At 49.8% G+C, this 27,504-nt stretch overlaps 2 protein-coding genes and 1 non-coding gene across 3 annotated transcripts; 1 reads left to right on the forward strand and 2 right to left on the reverse strand.

The window, feature by feature from the left end:
- Positions 1-8,772: 8,772 nt before the first annotated feature.
- On the reverse strand, positions 8,773-9,873 carry LOC124650357 (thiol protease SEN102-like). Its single transcript, XM_047189891.1, has one exon. The coding sequence runs from the start codon at positions 9,871-9,873 to the stop codon at positions 8,773-8,775; it is 1,101 nt and encodes a 366-aa protein (XP_047045847.1).
- A 4,635-nt stretch (positions 9,874-14,508) lies between these two features.
- On the reverse strand, positions 14,509-14,581 carry TRNAR-CCG. Its single transcript has one exon. It is a non-coding gene; the product is annotated as a tRNA-Arg (tRNA).
- Positions 14,582-22,374: 7,793 nt separating this feature from the next.
- On the forward strand, positions 22,375-23,716 carry LOC124680323 (thiol protease SEN102-like). The gene has a single exon (XM_047215395.1). The coding sequence runs from the start codon at positions 22,375-22,377 to the stop codon at positions 23,479-23,481; it is 1,107 nt and encodes a 368-aa protein (XP_047071351.1). The 3' UTR covers positions 23,482-23,716.
- Positions 23,717-27,504: the final 3,788 nt, after the last annotated feature.

Here is a 27,504-nt window from a genome sequence, read left to right on the forward strand (position 1 = left end):
CGTTGCGCAATGAAGCGCAACTTGAAGGAGCTGCAGCTGCAGATCACGCATCTCCCACACACGCCGGCGCACAAGGAGGCCGCGCGTAGCAGCTTACAGCCTCACCGCCGCCGACACGTGGCGGATAGCAATCCAAGCCAGAAGCGGTGACGGCGACGGAGGGAAACAGACCTGGTGGAAGGGCATCCCGGGCGGTGTCGATGTAGAGCCCGGGGCCAAGGTCGCTCCCACACCGCCGAAAGGCGAGGACGGCGTCGGTGGCGGCAGCGGCCGGCTGCTACGGTGTTGGTGGCGACGGCAGCGGCTCGCTGGCTGTTGCGGTTGCCCACCGAACGACAGGGGACAACGTCGGTGAGGACAGCAGCTGCAGCGGTGGCGTTGGTGGCGGCGGCAGCGGCTGCTGTTGCTGTAAGCGTCCCGGTGGGGAAGAAGGGCGGCCGGCTGCTGGAGAAGAGGGACCCCCGGCTCCGAGGTATGGCCCGACTCAGAGATGATGGACAGCGGCAGCGGGGACTGCAGCAGCCCGACGTCGGGTGGCGGCGACGACAGCAGCAGCGTGGGCTGCTGCCGGCGGCGGCGGCCCGTAGGGATCGGCCAGGAAGAGGTGGATCTCCTGGACAGCAGTGGTGAGATCGCGGAGGGCTGCGGTGATCTCCGCCGGGGAGAGAACGGTGGGGACATCGGAGTGCGGCGGCTGTGGGTGGGAAGAACTCGGTGGAGGGCTGGACATGATCGAACCCGGGAAAGCTGATACCAAATGTTATGGTGCTGCTAGAGGGATGGCTCGAGAGGGCCAGCCGGGGGCCTTGCCCACGGCCGGTGGCAAGAGGGAAGGGATTTCCTTCTTAATTCTTGCTTGATTAGATTGATACATCTCCTCTCCTTATATAGAGAGGTTTACTTGACTCCCAAGCAAGGCTTACTTGACCCCTAAGCAAACCATAAGACTAACGGGCCCAGGCCCATGACGTACTCTAACAGTAAGACTCTGTAAATTCAAAATAACCACAAGCAAAGTGAAGATAGTGATGGTTTGTTTAGAAGTCATATTAATTTTTTATTTGAAATGGCAAACTATTACAGTGTCATGAATATACAGATATAAGCAATACATAGGTCTTATTTTAGAGAAGCTAAGTAATAAGTTTATCTTTGATCTTCCCACGAAGCTCCAGCATCAAAGCAACCCACTGACACACCCATGTCACACTGTACTTTTACACTTCTAAACTGCAAAACAAATTTTAGGGAGAAACATCATATTATCAAAATGGTATTGCCTGATCAGGAAAGAACTTAAACGTTACCAGCCATAAACTACAACGCCACCCATCTTATTGTCGCTGACGAGGCCATAAATAGAACCATCATTACTTTCTGCTCGATTTAGTGACCCTTTTTTTCTTCAGATTTAGGGAGCTCTCTACATTTTAAGGATTTCATAGAATAATAATGGAATTGACAATTTCATTGCAGGCATCACACTGAGCTGGTGTTACATGGAAGAGACAACCACCATATTTTTGTGGCAAGACGTATTAGCATTTCTTTTTTGGAGTCTTGAGATAGCCGGGGAAAGTTCGTCGCCACTGAGAGTATAATATGGGATCCTTATGCTGAAATTAGAAGCTTTGAGGGTACTAACAGGCAATACTATGCACATAGCAAAAGATTTGTATCGTCCTCGACAGTTAAATTACTACAGACTTGTAACAGGCAGAAATTAGAGATGTGAGTTCTTAGTTGTGCTCCTGGACCAAGTATGTAGACCATATGACTTCAAATTTTTTTGGAAACAACGCCCGATAATTGTTTATATAGTGAATTTGTCCATAGTGCACTCAACCTGTTCATTAAGAAAGTTATCAAGCATATTGTATAAGGTTTTATCTAACTAGACCGATCTACATATTTATGTACACATTGTGCATCTGCTTTTGTATTTTGCCATTGCACTTGTGGTTGAGCTGACAAGACTTCTTGATCATCATGGTGAAGGGGAGACGATCCTCGCGGTGAACATGGGCGGATCTAGGCTATTGGCAAGGGGGGCAGCTACCCCCACTTAAATCTTTAATCTCTTTGTAAAATCTAGCTAAAATAGAGCTTTGCCCCCACTTAAAAAATATTTTTTTCTTCAATAAGCATATTCTTGCCCCCACTCAATCCTCATCCTGGCTCCGCCCCTGGCGGTGAAGGGGAGCTGAGGGGTGAAATGGTGCACGTAAAAATGATCAGAGGTATAAAATATAATTTCCCTGTTGTCAAACAAAATAATACAGTGCTACTGAGTGCTCCTTGTTAATACAATTGCTTCGCACATTCCATAATTTCTGTAGTGTATATGATATGTTACAGTATTAGGGATGCCAATTTGTGATATTTATGGGTGAAACCACAAAGTGTACCCGAATTAATTCATGCCATGATCCGGTCCCATTTTCTCCTTTTTTTCTGTTAACTTCACTCAGAAATACATTCTGATGTATTTACGACCACTTGATCTGTTATGGAGGCCGGATTGGATGTTTCTAGACACCGATAATTTTGTTTATCGACTTCTATCACAATTTTTTTCATTTCAAGATAATTTAGTCAAGGATGATCAAGAAAGAAACAAATTATTGGTTGATGGATGTTTGATAGTATGAAATCAGCACACACAAACCCAACTTCCTCATTGAAAACTTTCTATATGCTTAGATAGTGGAGTGTCATGGAATTTGGGAACTGTAAATTCAAATAGTTGGAGCCATAGGCATAATCTTATTTTCCCCTATAATTTTAGATCCACACTAACCGCATAACAAAATGTGAGCATGCAACATCTTTGCATGATATATCATCCGATCGTCTAAGAATTTGGCATGTTGTGTGAATCTCCTTGCATGTGTTGGTTTCTTCTCCATTTGAGTAATGTGCTATGGTTGTAGGTATCGTGGCGAAAATGAGAGGAGCGGCAGTGTAGACAAGGGAGTGGGAATATGCGAGCTGAAAGACATGCTGAGACCAAAAACAAAAAGAGAAAGAACATTTAAATGTGTGGTGCTAGAAGGGAGAGAGATCTTGTCTTTTATAATTATCGTGATATTTTTTGAAGGCTGGGCAACTCATCAAATCAGTCCTAGGTAACAAATCAGTTTTATCCATTTCATCCTGGAAATCTGTAAGTCATTAACGAGTGACAAACAGATAGAGATACTCTGAGTACAAATAAAGTAAATTTTCTATGGCTGGAAAGTGCTTTAGATATTTGAAGCCTACAAATGGCTCATATCCTTGCTCCGAAACATAGGAACTTGATCTTGACATGTTCACACTTGGATATTTCAGGCTTTGTGTGTAATCATCTAGCATTTTACTTCTTTGGTGGTAGCCATTTACATTATTTGCAAAAGTGGGACTTACAAAATCATCTTGTAAATCATCTTGTATGTCTCTGAATCTGTGGTCCAATGGACTGGAAAACTTCTCTCCGAGTTTACCATTTATCTGGGGACTTGGGTACATTTATTTGGTTCGGGTGATGGACTAGCAGCAACAAACATTGACGAGTTAATATTATTTCCAGTTGATTGTATGTACGTGAGGGCTTTCTATCTGAAGCTTTGTTGAAATTATCATTATCATTCCAGTGCAGTACGTAGCAACACTGAGGTTACTATCACAAGTTTAATAAAAGGGTAGAGAAATTATCCTCACATAATGTGGGTACTAGCTGTTAGATTGCACATATTGTATTTACAGTAGGACTGTATTGTTATTGTAACCTAACCCTAGGCCTTTGGCCTCTTATATAAATACCGGAACCCCACGTCATTATACGTGTGAGGCTTCCCCCAAAACCCTTCTACATGGTATCAGACTAATCTCGGTCCTACCCTAGCCGCCGCCCGCCTCCCAACCCTAGCCGCCGCCGCCTCTTCGGCCGCCGCCGCCCTAGGTCGGGCCACCGCCACCCCTAGCCCCACCCCACCTTCCGCTGCCATGGAGCTCACCGCCCTCACCGACGGGACCTCCTCCACACCTGCGGCTGCTACGGCCGCCGCGGTCGTCCCCGCTGGCGCTCCGCGTCACGCCGGCCCCGTACTGCTCTCCTTCGCCGCCGGGAACTACTCCAAGTGGTGCATCTACATGCGCGCTTCCCTGGGCCGCTCCGGCTACCTCGGCCATGTCGACGGCACCGTCGCCGCCGCCCCCACAGACGCTGCGTGGGCCACCGCCGACTACACCGTCCTCAACCACCTCCACGCCGCCATCGACGAAGACGTCGCGGACATGATCCTTGCGGGGAATCAGACAGCGCGTCAGCTGTGGCTCGCGGCACGCGACCTCTTCACCGCGAACAAGGCGAACAAAGCCATCTACCTTGACAATGACTTTCGCCGGCTTGTGCGAGGATCTCTCTCCATCCACGAGTACCGCCGCCGCCGAAGCACCTCGCCGATGCGCTCTTCGACAACGACTCTCCCGTGAGCGACCGCGCCCTCGTCCTCAACACCCTGCGCGGCCTCGGCCTCGCTTCGCCTCCGCCGCCACGGTCATATCCATGACCGACCCGCTGCCCACCTTCCTCCGCACCAGGGCCATGCTCCTGATGGAGGAGATGCAGCAGGCCAACGCGGCGGCCACCTCCGCCAACACCGCCCTCGTCGCCCAGGCCCGCGGCCCCGCCTCTTCATGCACCGGCCCCGGCTGCCGCGGTGACGGTCCCGCCCTGGTGCGGGCGCCGGGAAAGGCAAGCAGCCGGCCAAGCGCAAGGGCCGCACCGGCGGCCGCCAGGGGTGGAGGCGCCACCCGGGGCACCCAGCCCGCCCGCGCGCCGGCCCCGACCGGCCCGTGGGTCTGCTTCTCCCCGGGTGCTGGCCAGTGGCGCGCCCCCTCCTCTGGACAGGGCATCCTGGGCCCTCGGCCCCAGGCCTACACCGCCACCGCGCCGTCGACCTCAGCGACCACATGGGACAGCTCGGCTCTCATCGCCGCCCTCAACAACCTCGCGCTTCAGCAAGGTGGTTGGGTCATGGACTCAGGCGCGTCCTCACACATGACCAACGACGATGGTAACCTCACTCGTTCCTCCCACCTTCGCACTCCTCACTTCGTCACCGTCGGCGATGGCACCACCATCCCCATTACCTCTTCTGGTTTCATCTCTTTTCGCACACCTTCTGGTCACGTCTTCCGACTCAACCATGTACTCCTAGTACCGCACATTATTCGCAATTTGCTTTCGGTTCGCAAGTTTACCCGCGATAATATGTGTTCCATTGAGTTTGACGCCTTTGGTTTCTCTCGTGAAGGACCCGAAGACCCGTCGCGTGATTCTTCGTTGCAATAGTGACGGAGATCTCTACACCTTTCCGGGAGGAGCAGTTTTCGCCGTTCCTCCTCCACCGCTTTGGTCGTCACCGCCACCGCCGAGCTATGGCACCAGCGTCTTGGCCATCCTGGGCATGATGCCATGTCGGATCTTCAGCGTCTAGATTTTATCAAGTGTAATAAATTTAGTCGTACTCGGGTGTGTCATGCATGTCAACTTGGCAAGCACGTCCGTTTACCGTTTCGTCAGTCTACTACCGCGTCTAGTGCCATTTTCGATTTGATACATTGTGATTTGTGGACATCTCCAATTATAAGCACCTCTGGTTTTCGATATTACCTTGTCATTGTCGACGACTATTCTCACTTTTATTGGTCTTTTCCACTTCGCAACAAGTCTTGCACTGCCCGCGCTCTCGAAACCTTTTTTCGCTTATGCGCGCACGCAGTTTGGTGTTACTATTCGCTCTCTCCAGACAGATAACGGTACCGAGTTCCTCAACAAGACTGTTGACACTCTCCTCACCACCCACGGCACCGCCTTGCGGCTGTCATGCCCATACACCTCCCAGCAGAACGGTAAAGCCGAGCGTGCCATTCGTACCATTAATGATACTATGCGCACCCTTATGTTCCAGGCTCACATCCCAGCCCCTTTCTGGGCCGAGGCTCTGGCTACTGCCACATACTTGCTTAATCGCCGTCCTAGTACAGCCATAAAATCCCAAGTTCCCTACACACGCCTCCATGGTCGTCCTCCCTCATACACTGATCTTCGCGTCTTCGGTTGTCTTTGTTATCCTAACATCGCTTCCACCGCCCCACACAAGCTCAGTGCACGTTCCATGGCATGTGTCTTTCTTGGGTATCCCTCCAACCATCGTGGTTACCGCTGCCTTAACCCTGTCACTGGGAGAATTATCGTCTCACGACATGTTGTCTTCGACGAGACGGTGTTTCCTTTTCAGCATGCAGCTTCGTCATCCGCGCCTGCGCCTACGGCGCCGCTCGGACTCGACGACCTCTTCGGCACGCTGACCGCGCCACCACCGCGCGCCCCTGCGCCCGCCCCGAGTGCACCCGCCCGACCGCGAGCGCCCTCGCCTCGCTGCTGCCTCGACGGGCCGCGCAGCCCGCTGTCCGGCCGGACAGACCGGGCCTCGTGCCGGTCATGCCGGCGCTCCCGCCGGTCCAACCGGACCCGCCGCCACACCGCGCCAAGCAGCCGGTCCCCCAACCGGCCAGGCCGGGCCTCCGTGCCGGTCGCGCCGGCGCACCGGCCCGGTCCAACCGGACCCTGCCCCGACTGCCGCTCATGCCCCGGCGGCCTCCTTGAGTGGGGTCTCCAACCCTCGCCGCACGCGCTCCGGCCGCCAAGTGCGTCCCGTGGACAGGCTCAACCTCTCCGCCGTGGACTCCGTCCCTGACGTCGTCCCCACCACCTTTCGCCAGGCAATGCAGGATCCTCAGTGGCGTGCTGCCATGTCCGATGAGTACCGGGCCTCGTCAACAACGCCACTTGGTCACTCGTTCCTCGCCCTCCGCGGGCCAACGTCGTCACCGGCAAGTGGATCTTCCGTCGAAGTTCCACTCGGATGGCACCCTTGCGCGCAACAAGGCCCGCCGGGTTGTTCGTGGGTACTCTCGCCGCCCCGGCATCGACTATGAGGAGACGTTCAGCCCCGTTGTCAAGCCCTGCTACGATACGTCTTGTTCTTCACATTGCTCGTCTCCGGCTCCTGGCCCATACGGCAGCTTGATGTGAAGAATGCGTTCCTACATGGCTCCTCGGATGAGGTGGTCTACCGTCGGCAGCCCCCGGGTTTGTTGATGCCTCTCGCCCCGACCACGTCCTGTCGCCTCCACAAGTCCCCGTACGGCTTGAAGCAGGCTCCTCGCGCCCGGTACCACCGGTTCGCCTCCTACATCGCCACTCGGGATTTGTTGCCTCCGCCACGGACACGTCTCTGTTTGTCCTCCACTCGCGGCGAGACACGGCATACTTACTGCTCTATGTGGACGACATCATCGTCACCGCCTCGTCGACGAGTCTTCTTGAGGGGCTCCTTGCGCGTCTCCATAGCGAGTTCGCCATGACTGATCTCGGGGATCTCCACTACTTCCTGGGTATGAAGGTCAGCCGGTCCTCGGCTGGTCTCTTTCTGTCACAGCGACAGTATGCTCTGGACATTCTACAGCGGGCTGGCATGTCTGACTGCCACCCCTCACCTACACCGGTCGACACGTCCTCGAAGCTCTCTGCTTCCGACGGCGAGCTTCTTCCCGACGCCACCGACTACAGGAGCATCGTGGGCGGCCTTCAGTATCTCACACTGACGCGCCCCGATCTCTCCTACGCTGTTCAGCAGGCCTGCCTTCACATGCATGCTCCGCGCACGTCTCACTTGGCTCTCGTGAAACGTGTTCTGCGGTATGTTCGGGGTACCCTGGAGTTTGGCCTCCAGCTCCACGCCTCCTCGTCGACCGCCCTTGTGGCCTACTCCGACGCCGACTGGGCAGGCTGTCCGGACTCGCGTCGCTCCACCACCGGTTACTGCGTCTACTTCGGTGATAGTCTCATCTCTTGGTCCTCCAAGCGACAGACCACCGTGTCCCGTTCCTCTGCAGAGGCTGAGTACCGCGCCGTCGCCCACGCCGTCGCCGAGTGCTGTTGGCTCCGCCAGCTGCTCTAGGAACTTCATCGCCCCCTGAGCTCTGCCACTGTTGTTTACTGTGACAACGTCTCCGCCATCTACATGTCCTCGAATCCGGTGCAACATAAACGTACCAAGCACATCGAGATAGACATCCACTTCGTCCGCGAGAAGGTGTCCTTGGGAGAGGTCCGTGTTCTGCATGTTCCGTCCTCCCACCGGTTCGCGGATGTCATGACGAAGGGATTACCGAGTCAGCTCTTCCTCGACTTTCGGTCCAGTCTCAACGTCCGAGAACCTCCCGCTGGGACTGCGGGGGGGTGTTAGATTGCACATATTGTATTTACAGTAGGACTGTATTGTCATTGTAACCTAACCCTAGGCCTTTGGCCTCTTATATAAATACCGGAACCCCACGTCATTATACGTGTGAGGCTTCCCCCAAAACCCTTCTACACTAGCACCAGATAGAGGGAGATTAGTAGTTTGGACAAGGAGCTACGAGAGCATGAACTAATAGAGTATGACGGAGGAATACGATGGATGTGACTGTAAAACATAACCTTTCAATCAAATTTGCATGTACATCTTTGTTTTTGTCCCGGTGCAACGCACGGGCATATTACTAGTACAGAAATGAAAACTTTGTACGTATAAAGTTGAAACAACATTACAAGTATATGATGTCAGATGTATTCATCGTGATCCATTATTTATTTATTTTAGTTTACAATATAAACCCTTTTACCATGCATGGCTATACTATGGGGTGCCCTTTATGCGTTTTACTAGTTTTTAATCAGAGCTCATCACGGAGGACACCTCCCTGTTTGGCGTTGGGTGATGTCTTAACGGGGTAGGATGCCGCCATGGCGATGCCGCAGAGTCCCTTCTTGTCTTTCACGTTCCGCTTCATGCGAATGTACCCCTGCTCACCCCAGTCAGCGCCCCATGAGTTCTTCACGATCCAGTACTTGGTGCCGTCGACGGTGACGCCATACCCGACCGCCGCCACGCCGTGGTCCAGCACAGTCCCGCACTTCCCGGCGAACACCCCCTCTGAGTAAAACTGGAACTTGGACCCGCTCGCGTCAATGGCCACGGACACAGGTTGTGCCGCCACCGCCATCTGCAGCGCGGCCTCGTTGTTGGCGGGCACGTCCTGGTACCCGTCGATGGTGACCACGTCGGGCGGCGCCGTGTTGCAGGTGGACGCCTGCTGCGCCGTGTAGGGGTACGCGTCCTCGGAGGCGATCCCGCCGTTGCTGGCGATGTACTGGAAGGCGTTGTCCATGAGGCCGCCGTTGCAGCCGGAGTCGGAGGTGTCGCAGTCCACGAGCTGCTGCTCCGACAGCGACGTCAGGTCGCCGGTGCGGATCGCGTTGATGCCCTCCACCGCCGCGACCGTCGAGAACGCCCAGCAGCTGCCGCACCCACCCTGGTTCTTGACGCCGGTCACCGCGCCCTTCGCCCGCCAGTCCACCGACGACGGGAGGCTCGAGGCTGCGGCGGCGCCGTGCATGAAGTCGCCACTCGTACGGTCCCCGCGGAACGCGCGGTGGTGGGCGATGCGGGAGGAGGCGTAGGCGCGGCTGAACTCGTCGGCGGTCATGTCGCCGAAGCTGTTGAGTCGGAGCTTGTAGGGCTCGTCGCCGAGGTTGAACTCGTGGATGAGCCGCACGTTCTCTTTGAACACGTTGAAGCGGCGGGCCTTGTCGCCGAGGTTGCGCGACACCGTGTGCTGCGCACGCCACCGCTCGTACAGCGCCCACAGGGACTCCTCTGACGCCAGGTCCTTCTCAGTGAAGTCCAGCGCGATCGCTGGCGATGGCGCCGCGGCCAGCAGAAAGACAACAAGCAGCAAGGCCATGGCGGAAGTCACCACGAGCGCTCTCGCCATTGTCACCTTTGCAATGCTATTGCTCCCTATGTCTAGACGTTTGTTGGAAGTTACTCTAGTAAGTTAGCTGTGTTGTGAGATGAGTGATGGATGGGTTGTGGGTAAACATGCCGATCAGCTGTGTTTTTATATAGAGCAGGCAAGCACACAAGCCTCTCGGTTATGTTTGAAATTTGAAGACGCTGGTCAAAAACTGTTTTGTCGTTGCCTGCTGTTTGGACTTCTTAGGCTCCATTGGATTAGGCAGTATTCTCCAGGTTGATTCAGTGCGCAGCTCACTTTTCGTTTTAGCCAGAATATGTTCTGATCTAAAGCGCCGGCAGCTGTTGGCATTGTTGCCTGCTGTTTAGGCGACGGGAGGGACGAAGGGGCAGGGGTTAATCGCATGCCGCACACGGGCCTGCTGAACTCTGTGGGCTCAAGGAAACTCGCCAAGCGCGGGTGGCAACAGCCCAAACTAATGGCCCACGGGTCCCAGCTCAAGGAAAATGGAGTCGAGGCCCCATACTGACCAAATAGCTGCTCTTTGCTAGATAGTAGAAAGTAAGACTGATTCTTAAATAAAAAAGTAGGACTAGAAAAGTAAAGGAGAAAGTAGAAATACTCGATTACCGCTCGAATTTTTTAGTTTATCAATGCATAAATAGTTACCAACATGGGGGAAACGGAAATATTGTTTTTAAAAAAATCTATTATACCAAATGAAGAATTATGCGCAACTAAGATATAATTAAGAAAAATCACAGCACGAAATATGCACAATTGCAAGCTGGAAAAGCTGATGTGCTCAACAAAGGTCCATGTACTTGCGTTGTTGTGTTCATTTCCGTCCTCGCACGAGAACTCCTCTTGCGGTTACGAAGAGAATAGAAGAATAGAGCTTACATAGTGACACTGTCAGGCCTCACATATGAAACATACACACACTCCATTCGCTGATAAATATTGCACATGGGAACAAATGATTTCCATGTCTCTCGGCTGGCTTTTTCACGACGATGACACAATGGCTAGTTCCAGTAAAGGATCATGCCCTCCATTAACAAAGCTGTTATATGATCCCAACTTCAATTAAAACTAGTTGATACCCCGCGCGTTGCTGCGGGAATGAAAGATGATTTTTAGATATGTAAAAATTAACATGAATCACGTTGAATGCACTTTGCGAAAAAACTTTGCGGACTGGTCATGCGATGATAGGACTTGGTGGCTTGCTGGTGAGGTGGGCACACTCGGTATGTGCAGTTTGAAATATTAAATAAAGATATATATTGCTTCGCACATTGCTACGTGACACTGGAATGGATTTTGCTTTATTTGATAATTGACATGATAATGAATTGTTTAGACCAATATTCAAAGAAAGATTAGAAACTCATGACCAAACAATGGGAACATGGTCGCTTTTTGCGTTTCGCATGCTTACCAAACTCAGTAATGATCTATCAAATTTGAAGTTAAATATCCACAATATAAAATCGTTGCAAGAAAAATATTCAAGTCATCTGGATATATATATATGTGGCATACTACCAAGTAACTGAAGAAAAAAAACATGTGAAAACGCCCCCCTTAAGTAGTATGTTAAATCATAGCAGTGCTTGCCGAGAAAAAACTACCACAAAGAAAAGCATCATTTTGCTTCAAATACAACCTCAGCTAACTATTAAGAAAATCCCAAGTCCACTAAAAGTCGGTACTATTACCTAGCTGGGAGAGAGAAAACATAATCTGAGAAGAATAAGTAATCTGAAAACATGAAAAGTATAAGTTAGCAGCCAGTTCTAGTAGTAAAAAAAGAAGATGCGATTTAGCATATAACATTGTAACATAAGTAGACGCGAAGTTCCCTGCTTAGAATCTAGCATGCTTTAGTGGTGTATGTAGATGTACAGAGATATTGTAGTTTCTATATGCTTACTTTTGACACTAAAATACAGCTGTTTTCAAGTATTAATGGAGATTGGAAATTGTGCACAGTCAAGATCAGAACAGCTGAGATTTTTGTACCTGTAAGTTTGGGACCAAACACGAATATCATATTCTGCACTCTACCATCATGGAAGCTGAGGCCATGGATCTTCATACGAAGAAAATTAAGAACGCCAAATAAATCCAGAGAGAGATGCCCAATGGTGCCGTTAGGTGCTATCAGCCATTTGCCCAGTCGAGAAGAATGAAGGGATGGGGATGAGGCTTGAACATGAGCACAGGGTGAGACGTTGAGAGCTTCGCCAACGCGATTTGAGTAGCAAGTACCATGGAGGCCTAAGCTCTTCCGGGCGCTGAACTCGAAATACGAAAATAGCAGTTTTGACAGAGAGAAGCAAATAGGAGCAGCCGATGTGTGAAGAATTGCAGGTTGCTCTAATTAGATTATCCGCTTGGAGGGTGAGAAATTCACCATAGATCCACTTATTGGAAGAAGAAATCCGTTAGAAACCCCACCACTGCTAAAGGATCTGGTTATATGAAGAACAAATAAAGATGATGCTTCAGAATATTGCAAGAGGAGACGATGGTTCCAGCTGAGAGGATATTTAACCCATCACAACAACCATTAAGGGAACATTCGCATGCGGGAGCTGAGGAGGTGGATTAATGAAATTAAAGTAGAATGACCCAAGCAAAACGCTTCAGCTTTTTTGCTTTCAAAGCTTTGCACCGCATAAGATGAGGAGAGGGCATGTGCTAAGATAGTAAGATGGATAACTAATGACCTTACATTTAAAATCTGACGGCCAAAAACAATTGGGGTGATGTGGCTACATGAGGTTTGAGCTTGCAAACATTAAATGAACCTTAGTGGGGATGAACTTTATAGATATAGATAATACCCCGCGCGTTGCTGCGGAATTGTGTAGTATATAATGCGAGTTATCAGGCATGAGTGAAGCAAATGCACATAGAAAAATGACTATACGACGAAGTATAAAGCATGAATGCTATTGATATACATGGCAACCCAAATATCACTTTTAGCATAGAAAAAATATAACACATTTGTTACCAAATAGCATGGTGGTACAAATAGCATAATCAGCTACACTTCTTTGTTAAATACCTCAACCATTTGTTATGATTAATATGGTATCATACAAAATATACATACTGCATAGCGATAAGTAGAAAACAATTACTCACACGAACAGAAAAATTTATTATTGCATGCCAATTTGTATCTAATGTAAAATAAAAAAAAATTCAAATGTTCAAGCATAGTGGGGCCCATCCTAGCTTATGTTCTTGTGTTTGGACAGGATTGCACTCTGATATGGTCATTACGCTGCACTGCACGAAGAATAAGAACAGTCCTGAACGACCTGAAGCAATATATTGGACAACAACTTATGCTTGACCACCTATAGAACAACATAAGCACAGAGAAATTGTGAAAAGATCATTGGATGAGGCACTATAAGTAATTGAAGCTATGTTTATTCTATTTTATTAAATTGCATGCAGATAAAACAACATCGAATAAAATCTAAAAGGAATATAACTTTCCTTATGCATCGCCGTAATATTTTGTTTATGAAATTGCAGGGTGTGCCTGACTAACGAATCTGGTCCGCTAAAACCAAACATTGGCGAATGTGGTAGCTGTATTTTGGCTTCTCGCTCCTCTTTTTCCTACATAATCAGATAAAAGAAAAGAATACATGTGAGCATGAGAATCCTATCCAATACTCTGAAAATACAAACCTCGGGTTGTCCTGATTTCATAACATGAACATACTAACAAATGAACTGCATCCATGCTTAGAAAAATTGCGTAGTACAATTTTCTTGATTGTCCTTCATGTGAAATTCGTTCTTGATCCAAACCTGAACCAAACAAAAAGGGAAAATTGACAACCAATGTAGAACAAACCAAATGCTGTAAAACTGTGCCGAAATTCAAGGGGGCGATACTAAAACAGAGGTAGTTCCGTTTCCCTTCTAAGCTCTAGGCTCCACTTCTTTGTTCCCTGGCTGTACGTAGAAAGCTTTGAGGCTGGAGATACCTCAATGATCTTGGGCTGCATGTCAAAGCAGGGGAGAGTCTGCAGTGGCGCCATCCTGATAGGAGCGAGCCCGCTGCAGCGGAGATTAACATTAGATTAGGAGATGGCTATATGTATTGGGTGGAGATTAGGAGAGGAAGTGGAGGGGCCGGTGATTTATTGATGGACACAGCATGAATCGGAAAGCTCAGTGGAAAATAATGAGGAGATGAGGAACTGCAAAGAAACATTCAGTTACGGAGCCAAGGAGTTGGTGGAGTAGCTATAGAAAAAATCAATAGAATATTGATGATTGAAGCTTCTAGAGATGGTTGGCGTGCTCAGAGATAATTTGACAGGCTGAAACAGATGTTTTATGAACGGAACGATTTTTTTGGAGGCTTAGGTGGCAGAGTTGAAGACATGTGGCAGCCTATGATTGCTCAAAGATGACTGATGAGGTGGACATGTTGCATGTTGAGAGAAATCAACTTAGTGGGTTGCTCCAATTTAGATATTATAGATTATAGATGCAGGACAATATTTGCATATATATTTCTGGAATGTAGTTCCACAAGTAGCAGGTTTGATCTGCAACTCCAAAAACAAACGATACGACAGTGTTCCAGATCACCCCACATCAAAAAAGCGACCACGCTGGGACTCGAACCCAGAATCTCCCGCTCCGGAGGCGAGCGCCTTATCCATTAGGCCACGCGGTCATTGTTGAGTAACCTGATCCACAAACTTATATAAATGCGATCATTAGCTTTTTCCGAACCTGTTGCTGCAACTATTCGTGCAACTTATCACGAGATCCATCCTTTGTTAATTTTGCTCGTATTTATCTTCGATGATACCGAAACACCAAAATCTGGAAGTACTCAATTATGTACAAGGTAAAGACCCATGTGAGCTATTGACTTATCAGTCCATCTTTCAAGGAAAACATCCGATACAACTAGCGAGAAAAACTATCCCATACAACGTGGATTGTGAGTCATCTCAGCTCGATAGGAAGTCTCAAAGGGTCACATTTGTCACCTGAAAATCAGTCGAGACTGGAGATATTAGGTAAGTAGAAAGAGGACATGGTGTTTTGGCTCATATGTCTAAATCCACCTATTAAGAAAATTGCACTTTAAATTTATTCTGTAATTTTTGAAAAACTATGAAGAAAAATCGCGGATGTACATTTGAATATTCTATGTTGACTCACAAAAGTTTATGGAAAAAAGACATTTTGTGTGACCTACGTAAAAAAGATAAAAACATGTCACATAAAAAGCTATTTTGAATCACCGAAAATTGTCTTTTTTACACAGCTCATAAAAAGTATTATTTCTCTGTGAAACTTAGTGTGTGAACATAGAATGTCAAGATGTACATCTAAATATTTTTTAGTTTTTAGACATTTTAAAATATACACTTTTTAGAGAACGTATACATCTGCACCTACGAGGTAAAGATGATTCCCGAAAGAAACGAAGCATAAATAGCCCAGTAGGCGGTTGTATCCAATCCAACCTGAAGTCCTGAACACTCATCTCTGAAGTTTGGAGCGTCAATGTATGACCGTTATGGAGGGAGCATTTGCTGTGCAATCACTTGTTTGGTGCAATTGTGCAATCTGACTCACGCCAGACGTCCGATCCAAAATCTGCGGCCCGCTCCAAATATACCTGCGTCCACCTCCACTAACTTGCAAGTTTGTCAAAAAAAAAAACCCTGCACATCTCGGTTATCCCATACTGAGCACTCATTCTTCTCTAACAGATCTCGATCTCTGTCACGTTATCTCTTTCGCTAATCACTCTAGGGCTCCGGCCGCCGGCTGACACAGGTTCCAGACGGCGCCGACTCCCCTGAGCTTTTCCTCAACGCCAAGGAGATAAAGTGTCAATCATAATCAGAAGTTCGTTCTTTACTGGTACCACTACTGTTCACAGATGCATTGATAGCTTATTGTTTCTTACCACGCAGCTAGGCTAGTAGCTGATCGCTGTTGTATTTGATATCGTTAAATCCTCATACACATCTAGTTGGATATATAATATTAGTAACCCATCGATCCAAGGCCTGCACTGACATCCTTTTGTATTTAGTATCACTATATAGAGTTCAAGATCACGTATAGGCATGGTGGTTTTCAGATATGTATGAACCCATGATCAAACCATCCTTGCAGATCATGGAAGCTACCAATAGCATGCCTGCACATGAATTTGTTGGTGCCCAATCGTCCATGGACATAAACGACCCACGAAGCAACAATGATGGTTTCAGTACACCCAGGAAAACAACAAGTATACCTCTACGTGTGAGTATCCAGTCAGTCAGACAATATAGTGTGTCCTCTAGTTTAAAATTTTATATAGATGTGCATTGTGGAACAGATTGACTTAGCATGCTTTTGTTTCTACAGTGTTCATCATTCACCCCTGAGTGTGAAGAGGAACTGAAGCCTGTAGTAGGGATGGTATTTGATGACATGGACTATGTGGAGAAATTTTATAAGTCATATGCACGTCATGTTGGATTTGGAGTCCGTGTCGGGCAGCACAAGAAGTTATTGGATGATGTAGTTATGTGGAAGCGTTTCTTATGTGACAGACAAGGATTTAAATTGAAGAAAAGTACAAATAGTACTAATCCCTCACAGAAAGCTACAATGACCGGCAATACCTCAAAAAAGAATTCAGAAAAACGTAAAAGGAAGGAAACAAGATGTGGATGTGATGCCCGTATTTTTGTCAAGAGGACTAGTGATAACAAGTATATGATAGCTTCATTAGTTGAGAATCACAATCATGGACTAGTGACACCTATTAAGCATCATCTGATCAGATCGAACCGCCGAGTCAAAACAGACACTCTACTCATGTCACAAAGCAAGCATAGGCACATCGCAGGCATTTAGATTGCTTCATGTCGGCGCTGGTAGTTGCGAGGGCGTGGGATGCACAAAAAGAGACTTACAGAACTACTATTGCGAATTCAAAAATAAAATCAATGACTGTGATGCTCAAATGTTTGTGGACCAATTGGGCAGAATGAAGTGTTCCCTAATGGCCATTTTGATGTCCATGTTGAATTGGGTTTATCGAACTGCAGGCCCAATCCGATTTCCCAAAAAATGGAAATGGGCTTACCAATCCTCCCGTCTTTATTTTCGCATCTCAATTTTGGCTGGTTTTCCATTTAAATGGGCATCTCTTTTTCTTCTACATGGAAATGTAGGAATTCACTATCCCTTTAAGATACCTAAAAAGAACTATCCCTTTTAAGAAAAAAAAAACCCATATAATCTGAAGTACTTCCGAAACTAATGTTGACCATAGGTAGCTCTAGACAACATGATAGTTGATGCCATGTAGAAAAATCCTTCACATACATAAGATTGAGTTCGTTTGAGAGTGAGTCAAGACGTAACATATTTTTATAGAATGCAGATGATAAGTACATGAAGTTATTGCCGCTACAAACAACATTAGTAGTTCAAACTCCACACCTCAGCTAATCCAAAGATTAGCCAGCACATATGTTACAAAAAGAACACAAAAAGGCTCTGCCCTAAACGGAACATCGATCAAAACCGTAGCTTGACCAATACCGGTCACCTCAAAGGAGCAACAACTAGTGCCAAGCTTCCATTGCCGACGCACCAACCACCTTTGAATGCCAAAAGAAGTGGGCAAGCCGGTGTCGGGACTAGGTCGGTTCCAAAAACGTCTCATTGGAAATTGTGTACATTACGCCCACGAAGATCCACCTAGACTAGTGGCAAGCACCGTGAAACCGCAAAACAGAACCTCCAAGTCATGTCTCCTTAAGTTTTTTATCCCAAGTCCCAACATCCAAGTCATGAAACTACCTATAGCATTGTGCATGTGCACTAGGGAGAGCCCACCAAGCTCCTCCATTGGCTGCCACCCACTATGAAACCCCAACCCTAACCTATATGTGGCCGGCATCGAGTCGCCGAAGTTCTTCACCCCACGAACCGCTAGAGAGCCAGGCTCGACGTCAACAGTGGGGAAAAACTCTGGTTTATCATATAGAGGGGGATGAAGATGAAGAGAGAGGTAAGAAGTGAGCCTAGCTCACTTGGTTAGGGAAGTGGATGTACAACCCAGCCACCCGGGTTCAATTTCCCAGGGACGTGAATTTGGGTTCTTATTATTTAATAAAAACAAAATCACTGTAGGGGCTTCCCCTACTGTATTTCCTTTCAAAAAGAAGAAGAAGAAGAAGAGAGAGTTAATTAGAACCTGCAATACAAGATTGAGAGATCATATGCCAAAGGCCCATAGCCAGTGGAAAAAAAATATCAGACACTCCTCCTTCCCAATTTAGGATGCATGTAAAACAAACAAAAATTAGGATGCATATTAGTTTTGGTCAAAGCCAAACTTTACAAAGTTTGATCAAGTATATATAAAATATATTAACTTTCATAATCCCAAATCCATTTAATATGAAAATATGTTTCATGATGGTTCTAATAACATTGAGTTGATGTTGATATTATTTTATATACATTTCGTCAGAGTTTATAAATCTTGACAATGTGTATCCTAATTTAAGAAGAGCAAAATGCACCACATGCCCTAAAAGTTTTCAAGAGTATGATTAGGCACATTATATTCATATTCTAAACATTTCTAAAGTATGTCACCGGCGGTCCTATGCTCATCTGAGCAACTCAGACTGACTAATTTGTGAACTTATCTATCTGCCAGCCTAAGAAATTGCAAATTTGGTAACGAATGAGAGAACCGACCAACACAAAAGTATCATGGTTAGGCTTTTACCGTACTGTGGAGGAGGGTCGCACAAGAGTCGGCATATCGGGTCCATCCTTGCAGAGAACCACGCTCTAGAGTCGGCGACGTCCCCCCCCCCCACAGCCGTTCGCCAGCCGCCTGAGACGCAATCGCCTCCAACCACAACCCTGTTGCCTTTGACTCACTCGGGTTGGAAAAAAAAAGGAAGGGAGAGAGAGAGTCCAGTGGTTCTTGCATATTATCCCAGTGATAGTTTACCTCCATGGGTTGTAATGCTTACGTGGAGTGCCACGTATGCATGCCTGAGCTGCTCAGACCAGCATAGGACCGCCCGTGACATACTTTAGAAAGATTTATGATTTAAATATGTGATCTTATACTTTTGAGATCCAATTGATACCCCTTGGTAATTTATAGGGCCTATGGTGCATTTTACTCCTTTGAGAAGGAGGGAATACATGCATGGATCTAAATGCTAAGCATTGTGGAATTTCTTTCTTGCGAATTACGAGGTGGCCGAGACTAAGAGCATCCCCAGCCGTTGGAGCCTCCCGGGGCACAATCCGGATGAAAATTGGTCTGCGTTGGACCTATCTTTGACATGTGGAGCAACGATTTTCCAGCCGTCTCCCAACCTAATCTTCACTGCCACGCGGGTCAGAGCGCGAAATTTGCTCCATCCGGAGCCCCGGCAGCACCCGGGGAAACCGAGGATGGCCTAGAAAGTCCGAACGGATTTAAGTCTAAATCCGAACGAAAACGAGAAGCTGGAGGCATGACTGAGCCATTTTCGTCCGTTCAGATAAAAAAAAAAGTTCTGAAGGCCTTGCCGGAGACATGGCTGGAGATTATCTAACGGGTGGATGGACCAGCGATGCAACGTGATCATGTGCCGAGATGGCGTCACACACATGAAGTAAGTAGTGGCATGTTCACGCCAGCGTGCCGCGTGCGTGCTTTGTCGCTTGACGTATCTAAACACTTGGTCTTGATGGCACGTATCTAGGATCTGCCTAATTGCCGCGAAACGTCCCCGGCCGGCCGGTCGGAGGAAGATCGGCCGGAGATTCAGATTTAAAACGGGCACGAGAGCGCGGTGTGCCGCTGTTGGCGTCAGACATGCTGATCAATTAAAGACGACCTGTGTTTTCCAGTGGTCAGTCTTTCTTTTTTATTTCTGTGAATATGCTTTTGCTGAAATCTCAAATCTGAATCTTCTTCTGGAACAGATGTCTTCTGGCTAACGTCTCCAGCTACCGCAGCCACTGCATGCAATGCGAGCACCAATAATCGGTGAGTGGAGAGGATGAGGAACAACAGGAGCAAGCAACCGGCCGTATGTGTCGTACAGCCATATGTTGGATTCCTGAATTCCTGCTGCATGAAGCAATCGAGGGTGTATGTTGCTGACGAGCCGCACTTGGCAACCGTCCATGTACAAATGTGGATGCATTTCCCTAGCTTAGGTTAATTGCCCTGGATTGATGGATAATAACTTGGACATGCTTGCAAGCTTTCCATTGCTTGGTAAGTTCAACCTCTCGGCTCTCGTGGGCGGTTTCAGTTGTTCCATCTACTTTTTGGTCATCTGTTCTCTATTTTACCGCGCCATCAATTGTTCCATCTACTTTTTAGTCCTCTGTTTTCCATGTTACTGGCTCATTGGCAGTAGATAGAATGGAGTATGAGCTCATGGTGACTCAAAATACAATAAACATGAATTGACACCGTTTCTCATCGGTGGAACCTCACTTGTCATGCCAATTAAAAAATATCTAAAAAGAATAAAAGTCATTTTTCCTACCTTGTGCTTTCCGTGTCCAAACCACCACCACCGCGGCCGGCGACCGGAGATGGAACAAAGCAAACAAGTGCGGCCATCGGAGGCGGTCTGGAAGGCATGACCTTATCAGGCGACAAGGGCGGAGATGTTACATTGTATTCCCCATCATGGCCTGATTCCCAAGGCCAGCCACCCCCGGTGCAGTGGAGGAACACGGGCCCGATTTCGACGATATTGAGTATTTTAGCAACCATGCTTAAGGACAGAGGTAGAGGATGACCAAGTGAGGAAAACCGCATGCTCGGTTTTGTTCAGGATGTTCGAGGTGATGACTCCACATAGGTGGTGGATGGCCTCGGTCCGCCGCTGGAGTTCGCAGCAGTGGGGGCTCAGGTTGACCGGAGACATCGGCGATAGTCCTCCCCGAAGCAGCGGGGGTCACTACTGCATCATGGAGTTGTGGGTCAACTCGATGGTAGAGGACTAGAGGGTGGGGAACTTTTGAAATTTAGTTTTTTTAAAAAAAATTGGGTTGACAAGTAGGTCTCAATCCATGTCAGTGAATTTGTCCTAGGAGGTTGGCCCTACTAGTTAGAAACAACGTTAATGTATTGGCAACTCGCGTCTAGTGTTTTATACTCTAGTGTTCTATACGAAATCTTTCGAAAAGTATGATAGGTTTCTATCTTCGCAAGTTAAAAAATGGTACAAACATGTGATAAATTTAGTTAAGTGAGTGGTGATTTCATGCTAACAACTCTTAAGCTGTGATAGAGAAACCAGCTGGTTGGTTTTTTTTTCGCGAATTCCGTTTCGATGCATTGATAGATAAGAAACAAAAAGTTATAGTTACAAGTCCCAGCTGATTGCTTAAAACTTAAGGTTTAACATCCCGTCATCCTAAGTTGAAATCAATGCGCGATCTATGCGTAAAGCTTGGCACTGCACTATACAGACAGACACCATGACTGACACGTGTTAGAATTGTAACGGAATCCCAGTCGTTCCATCGATCGATCGCCATCTGCTAATCAGGATCACTCGGGGACGGGGGCCAGGGCAACACGCTTGCTTGCACCGTTATGGTTACTTGTTTTTCATTTACTCTGGTCATGCTCAATCAGAAAAGGCTTGCCAAAGGGTGTTCTTTTTCTAATGGCGAAAACGTGAACTCAGTGTCAATTATTCGAATACATTCCAATCTCATGACGGGACGGCTGTGACATGGACGTTTCTCTGTCTCGCCTCCCCTGTGGCTGCGCCAATGATACGTCATTCCAACACATTCCGATCCCCTGCGGTGGTCGATCACCGAAAATGCAAGACAGGACAGATGCTATGCTATGCGTGCTCTCGCCGTATCGTACATACATCTGCGCAAACCAAAAGCACTTGAAGAATTCCAAAACAGTAATGCTATAGTCGATCTGCCTCACAATTCCAGTTTCGACAATGTATCCTCAAATTGCGGTATCAATTTGTACATGGCCGTGGCGTAAACGCCTCGCTACTTCTTCATCTGGTCGTCAACTCGTCATCTCCATTAATCGCACAACCTAACAGCTCCGCCATGGATGGCATCCTGGCATGTACCAGTATGATGCGTATTAGCTAACAATTGCACTAGTAATGGTAGTACTTGGTTAAGGATGAACATTGATGAATTAGCCACCATTCTGATGTATGGTACCTGACCACTACCGACTGTAGTGAGTACGTGGTAAGTTGTTGCCGGCAAGCAATGTGCACCTCCGATTGATTCTTGCATGCAACAATCTAGCCAGCAAAGCGATCCATCGAATCACTGATCGTGCTTGCCACCGAGCGCTATATAAGGACCAGCTGATCGGCCATGGCTGCCACAACACAAGCATCCACACATCTCACAGCACAAGCATACGCTCCAAGTTTAATCAGCATTGCCAAGGTTTCCAATCAACAGTCCATGGCGAGAGCGCTCGTGCTGGCGGCCACCATGGCCGCGGCGGCCCTTCTGCTGGCCGTGCTGTTGGCTGCGGCGGCGCCGGCGAGCGCAATGGACTTCGGCGAGCACGACCTGGCGTCGGAGGACTCCCTGTGGGCGTTGTACGAGCGCTGGCGCAGCCGCCACACGGTGACGCGCGACCTCGACGACAAGGCCCGCCGCTTCAACGTCTTCCGGGAGAACGTGCGCCTCATCCACGAGTTCAACCGCGGCGACGCGCCCTACAAGCTCCGCCTCAACCGCTTCGGCGACATGACCGCCGACGAGTTCCGCCGCGCCTACGCCTCCTCCCGCGTCGCACACCACCGCATGTTCCGCGGCGGCCGAAAGGAGACTACGGCCTTCACGCACGGCGCCGCTACCGCCGTCCCGCCGTCGGTGGACTGGCGGCAGAAGGGCGCGGTGACGGACGTCAAGGACCAGGGCCAGTGCGGGAGCTGCTGGGCCTTCTCCACGATCGCCGCCGTGGAGGGCATCAACGCGATCAAGACCAAGAACCTCACGGCGCTCTCCGAGCAGCAGCTGGTGGACTGCGACACCAAAACCAACGCCGGCTGCAACGGGGGGCTCATGGACTACGCCTTCCAGTACATCGCCAAGCACGGCGGGGTCGCCGCCGAGGACGCCTACCCCTACAAGGCTCGTCAGGCCAACTCCTGCAACAAGAAGAACCCGGCCGTGGTCACCATCGACGGGTACGAGGACGTGCCCCGCAACGACGAGAAGGCGCTCCAGAAGGCCCTGGCGAACCAGCCCGTGTCCGTGGCCATCGAGGCCAGCGGGTCGCACTTCCAGTTCTACTCCGAGGGGGTCTTCTCCGGCAAGTGCGGCACCGAGCTGGACCACGGCGTGGCCGCCGTCGGCTACGGCGCCACCGCCGATGGCACCAAGTACTGGATCGTCAAGAACTCGTGGGGGCCCGAGTGGGGGGAGAAGGGCTACATCCGCATGAAGCGCGACGTCGCCGACAAGGAGGGGCTCTGCGGCATCGCCATGGAGGCGTCCTACCCCGTCAAGACCTCGCCCAACCCAAAGCATTCCGCCGGTGACCTCCATGACGAGCTCTGAATGTCTGATCGACTAACTGTTTAATGCCGCCCCTACTCCCCTATATGCATCATCATGTTCATATCAGGGGATTATCTAGAAAAATAAACAGTCACTCAACATTTGTACTACATACATCACATCACATACAGTGCAGTATGCACCTGTCATACTTGTAATCCGGTTGTTTCGATCGGCCGATTATGTACACAGTTGTAATCCAGTTTTTATGTACGCAGTTTGCATTGCAGATCCAGTCAGTGCTTCTTGTGAAACTCTAGTCAAACGTTTTATCCAATCCACCGGCTCGGTCTTCCAGAGGCGCTCATATGGGTAGTGCATAGGGATGAGTGTATACGCGTGTATGTGACCACCTGTGTTTGGTCTGCCTGCTTTTGGCGTCCATGAGCGCCAACTCCTCCTCACTGCTCCTGTTGAGCCTCTTGCTGCGCCGCCGCCATCTCCCGCCTCCTCCGTGGGCGATGTCTCGGCTCGGTCCTCTGCGATCACGTCTGCTGGTTGGACCTGCTCCGTGGCCTCCTCGCTGACCTCTGCCCCTGGGTCACCGTCGCGCGGGAAGAGTACCGTGGTGATCACTGAGTTGCCAGCCCCGAGCCCTGTGCCTGCGTCAACTGCAACACCCAGGGCTGACGCTGCTCCGCCCGCCATTCTACCTGCTGACACTGAGGAGGAAGCCTGGACTGCTGTTGTTGAGTCTGCTCACCATCGCCGCAAAGCGCGGGGCAAGGCCAAAAGAGCCGGGGATGCAACCAGGATGAGCAAACGCATCGCAGCGCAAGGTGATGGCATGCATGTCAACATGTTAACCAAAGCGGTGAAGCGCCGGGAACTCACAGAGATGCTCAAGGGCTGCTCCATCAAGCTGCAGGCGCATGTGTCAAAGAACAAGTTGATTCAGAAGCTGATCGCTCCTCTGGGAATGAAGCCTATGTCCGCGCTGAAGGCTGCTGCGTTTGGAAAGGATGGTCTGGTGCCTGTTGGTGCTGATGATTAGAACCCTTCTCCCACACTGCAACGTAGCGCGCTGTGCCTCCCGCGTCTGTGTCTCCCTGTTCTCTCTATCTAGTTCTCCTCCCCTGTTAATGAATTGGTGCGGCGCTGTTCGCTGCACCTCCGCTGTCATGTTTATCTGTACTCTGGTGTTCATCTTGTCTAATGGATAGTGTCGGTTTCAAAAAATTCCCCTTCGTCTCCTGGAACACGCGTGGTTTGGGAGATGACGAAAAATGTGTTGTGGTCCGTGATAACCTCTCGCTTGCCTGCCCCGTTGTCGCCTGTATTCAGGAAACTAAACTGGCTGCTCTGGATCCGTTTAAAGCGCGTTGCTTTCTTCCTCCAAACCTCTCTGTCTTTGAGGTCGTCGACGCCGATGGCTCGCGTGGTGGCATTGCCACTGCCTGGGACCCCCGTTTTCTCGCCCTCGCCAGCTCCACCCATCTCACGTACAGCCTCACCACTCGCTTCACCTCCACCTCCACTGACATCTCTTTCACAATCACAAACGTCTACGCCCCCTCTGACCACACCCTCACACAGGGGTTTGTTGATGAGATGATCGCCCTCCAGGATCGGGTTAGCGGCCCATGGCTGATCGTCGGCGACTTCAATCTAATCAGATATCCAAATGAGAAAAATAACGACAACTTCGATCGCGGCCTTGCTGCCGCCTTCAATGCAATGATACATGCCATGTCCTGGTTCGAGCTTCCCCTCCTCGACCGCCTCTTTACCTGGACGAATGGCCAGGCTGAGCCCGTCCTTGCTCGGCTTGATCGCGCTTTCTTCAACAACGAATGGAACATGATCTTCCCTGACTCCTCCCTCGCCTCGCTCCCACGCCCCACCTCAGACCATCATCCTCTGCTTGTCACGGCTTCTACCACTATCCCCAACCCCTCGCACTTTCGCTTTGAGAACTCCTGGCTCTTTGATCCTATTTTTCTACCCACCACCCTTGCCCACTGGACCAATGGGTTGCCCGCCCGCGATGCTGCTCTCGACCTTGCCGCCAACATCAAGCGGTTCCGGTCTGCCGCCAAGGTTTGGAAAAAGGAGCACCGTTTCATCCCACGCCTTGATAATAACTGCCGTTTTATAATCTCGCTAATGGATTTCCATGAGAAATCTCGTGTGCTGACAGGTGCTGAAGTGGTTTTGCGCGAAGAGGCCCGAGATCACCTTGCCTTGTCTGTGTGCCGTGCGGCCGCACATTGGAAGCAAAGGGGGAAATTTAGAGCTATCAAAGAGGGGGATGAGAACACCCGCTACTTCCATGCCAGAGCCTCGCAGCGGTTCAGGCGGAATCAGATCCGTGAGCTGGAGGTTGACGGCGAAGTCATTGTTGATCATACTGCGAAGGCGGGTGCTCTTCATAGCTTCTACTCCAACCTGTTGGGCCGCGCCCGCCCCACACGCTGGGCCTTCGACCTTGACCGCCTCTACCATGGTGCCAAGGTGGTGGACGGGCCGGCCCTCACGGCACCTTTCGAGCTGAAGGAGATCAAGGCTACTATCGATGGGATGGATCAGACCAGCGCCCCTGGGCCGGACGGCCTCGGCCCAAGTTTCTACAGAGCCGCGTGGCCCACGGTCCAAACTGGTATGCTGCGTCTGTTTGGCGCCGTCCATGCTCGGAACGCAAACCTGGGCGCGATCAATCGTGCGCATGTGGTGTTGCTGCCCAAAGCTGATGGGATCCTTGCACCTGGGTCCTTCAGACCTGTCTCGCTGCAAAACTCCTCCATCAAGACGGTTTGCAAGGCTCTTACCAGTAGGCTCCAAGCTCAGATTGGATCGCTTGTGGATGAAAATCAGTCGGGTTTCCTGTCTGGAAGAAGCATCTCTGAAAACTTTGTTTTTGCTACAGAGCTGGTCCAGTGCTGCTTCAAGCGTTTTGCTCCCTCCCTGGTCCTCAAGCTGGATTTCTCTAAGGCTTTCGATTCAATTGATTGGGAGAGTCTCCGCGCGATTATGTTGGCGCGTGGTTTTCCCCCAGTGTGGTGTGATTGGATGGACATGATCCTGGCCACCTCCAAGTCTGCTATTTTGCTAAATGGTGTCCCCGGGCCATGGATTGACTGCAAGCGAGGCCTAAGGCAGGGCGACCCGCTATCTCCATACCTTTTCTTGCTGGTTGCGGATGTGTTGCAGCAGCTTATCCGGCAGGACCCACTCTTGTGCCACCCCATCGTTGATGGTGCTCCCTGTCAGGTTCTACAGTATGCCGACGACACTCTCATCATTATGCGTGCTGACCTGCCTGCTGCGGTGCGGCTCAAGGAGCTACTGGATCAGTTTGCGGACGCGACTGGTTTGACGATCAACTTCCACAAAAGCACCCTGGTCCCTATGCATGTCCCTGAGGCTGCTTTGATGGAGATCCAAGCTGCTCTCGGCTGTCGGGTCGAAGGTTTTCCTCAGACTTATCTTGGCTTGCCCCTGTCCTGCGAAAAACTCACCATGCTCCACTTCGCGCCTTTGATTGCCAAAGTGGACAAGTACCTATCCGGTTGGTGTGCTCTGCTGCTCTCTAGTGGTGGGCGGGTGGTGCTGCTCAACGCCGTGCTCGATGCCCTCCCCACCTTTGCCATGGGGGCCCTCGACCTGCCGCCCGCCTTGCTCCGCGCCATTGACGCGCTCCGCCGGGCTTTCCTCTGGAACGTGCCGGGGCGCGCGACCGGTGCCAAATGCCTCGTCGCCTGGGACGCGGTGTGCCGCCCCAAGAGGGAAGGTGGCCTTGGGATCAAGTGCCTCGCCATGAAGAATGAGTGCCTACAGCTCAAGCTTGTGCACCGTCTTCACTCCGACGTCCTCGCCCCATGGCCCCGCTGGGCTTGGAGTGCGGCTGCTGGCCACGTTGCTCCCGGCCAGCATTGGAAGCACCTCCAAGCGCTCATGCCCCTATACCGGAGCATCTCGGTGGCCAAGGTGGGGGACGGGCAGCGGGTGCTGTTCTGGTTGGACAACTGGATCGGTGGGGAGGCCATTGGCAGCCGGTGGCCCATCCTCCTCTCGCATGCTCTG

The sequence above is a fragment of the Lolium rigidum genome, chromosome 1, assembly GCF_022539505.1.
Source record: "Lolium rigidum isolate FL_2022 chromosome 1, APGP_CSIRO_Lrig_0.1, whole genome shotgun sequence".
NCBI classification, from domain to species: domain Eukaryota; kingdom Viridiplantae; phylum Streptophyta; class Magnoliopsida; order Poales; family Poaceae; genus Lolium; species Lolium rigidum.

Coding starts and splice junctions, on each gene's coding strand:
- LOC124650357 (XM_047189891.1), bottom strand. CDS start 9,873: ATGGCGAGAGCGCTCGTGGTGACTTCCGCCATGGCCTTGCTGCTTGTT.
- LOC124680323 (XM_047215395.1), top strand. CDS start 22,375: ATGGCGAGAGCGCTCGTGCTGGCGGCCACCATGGCCGCGGCGGCCCTT.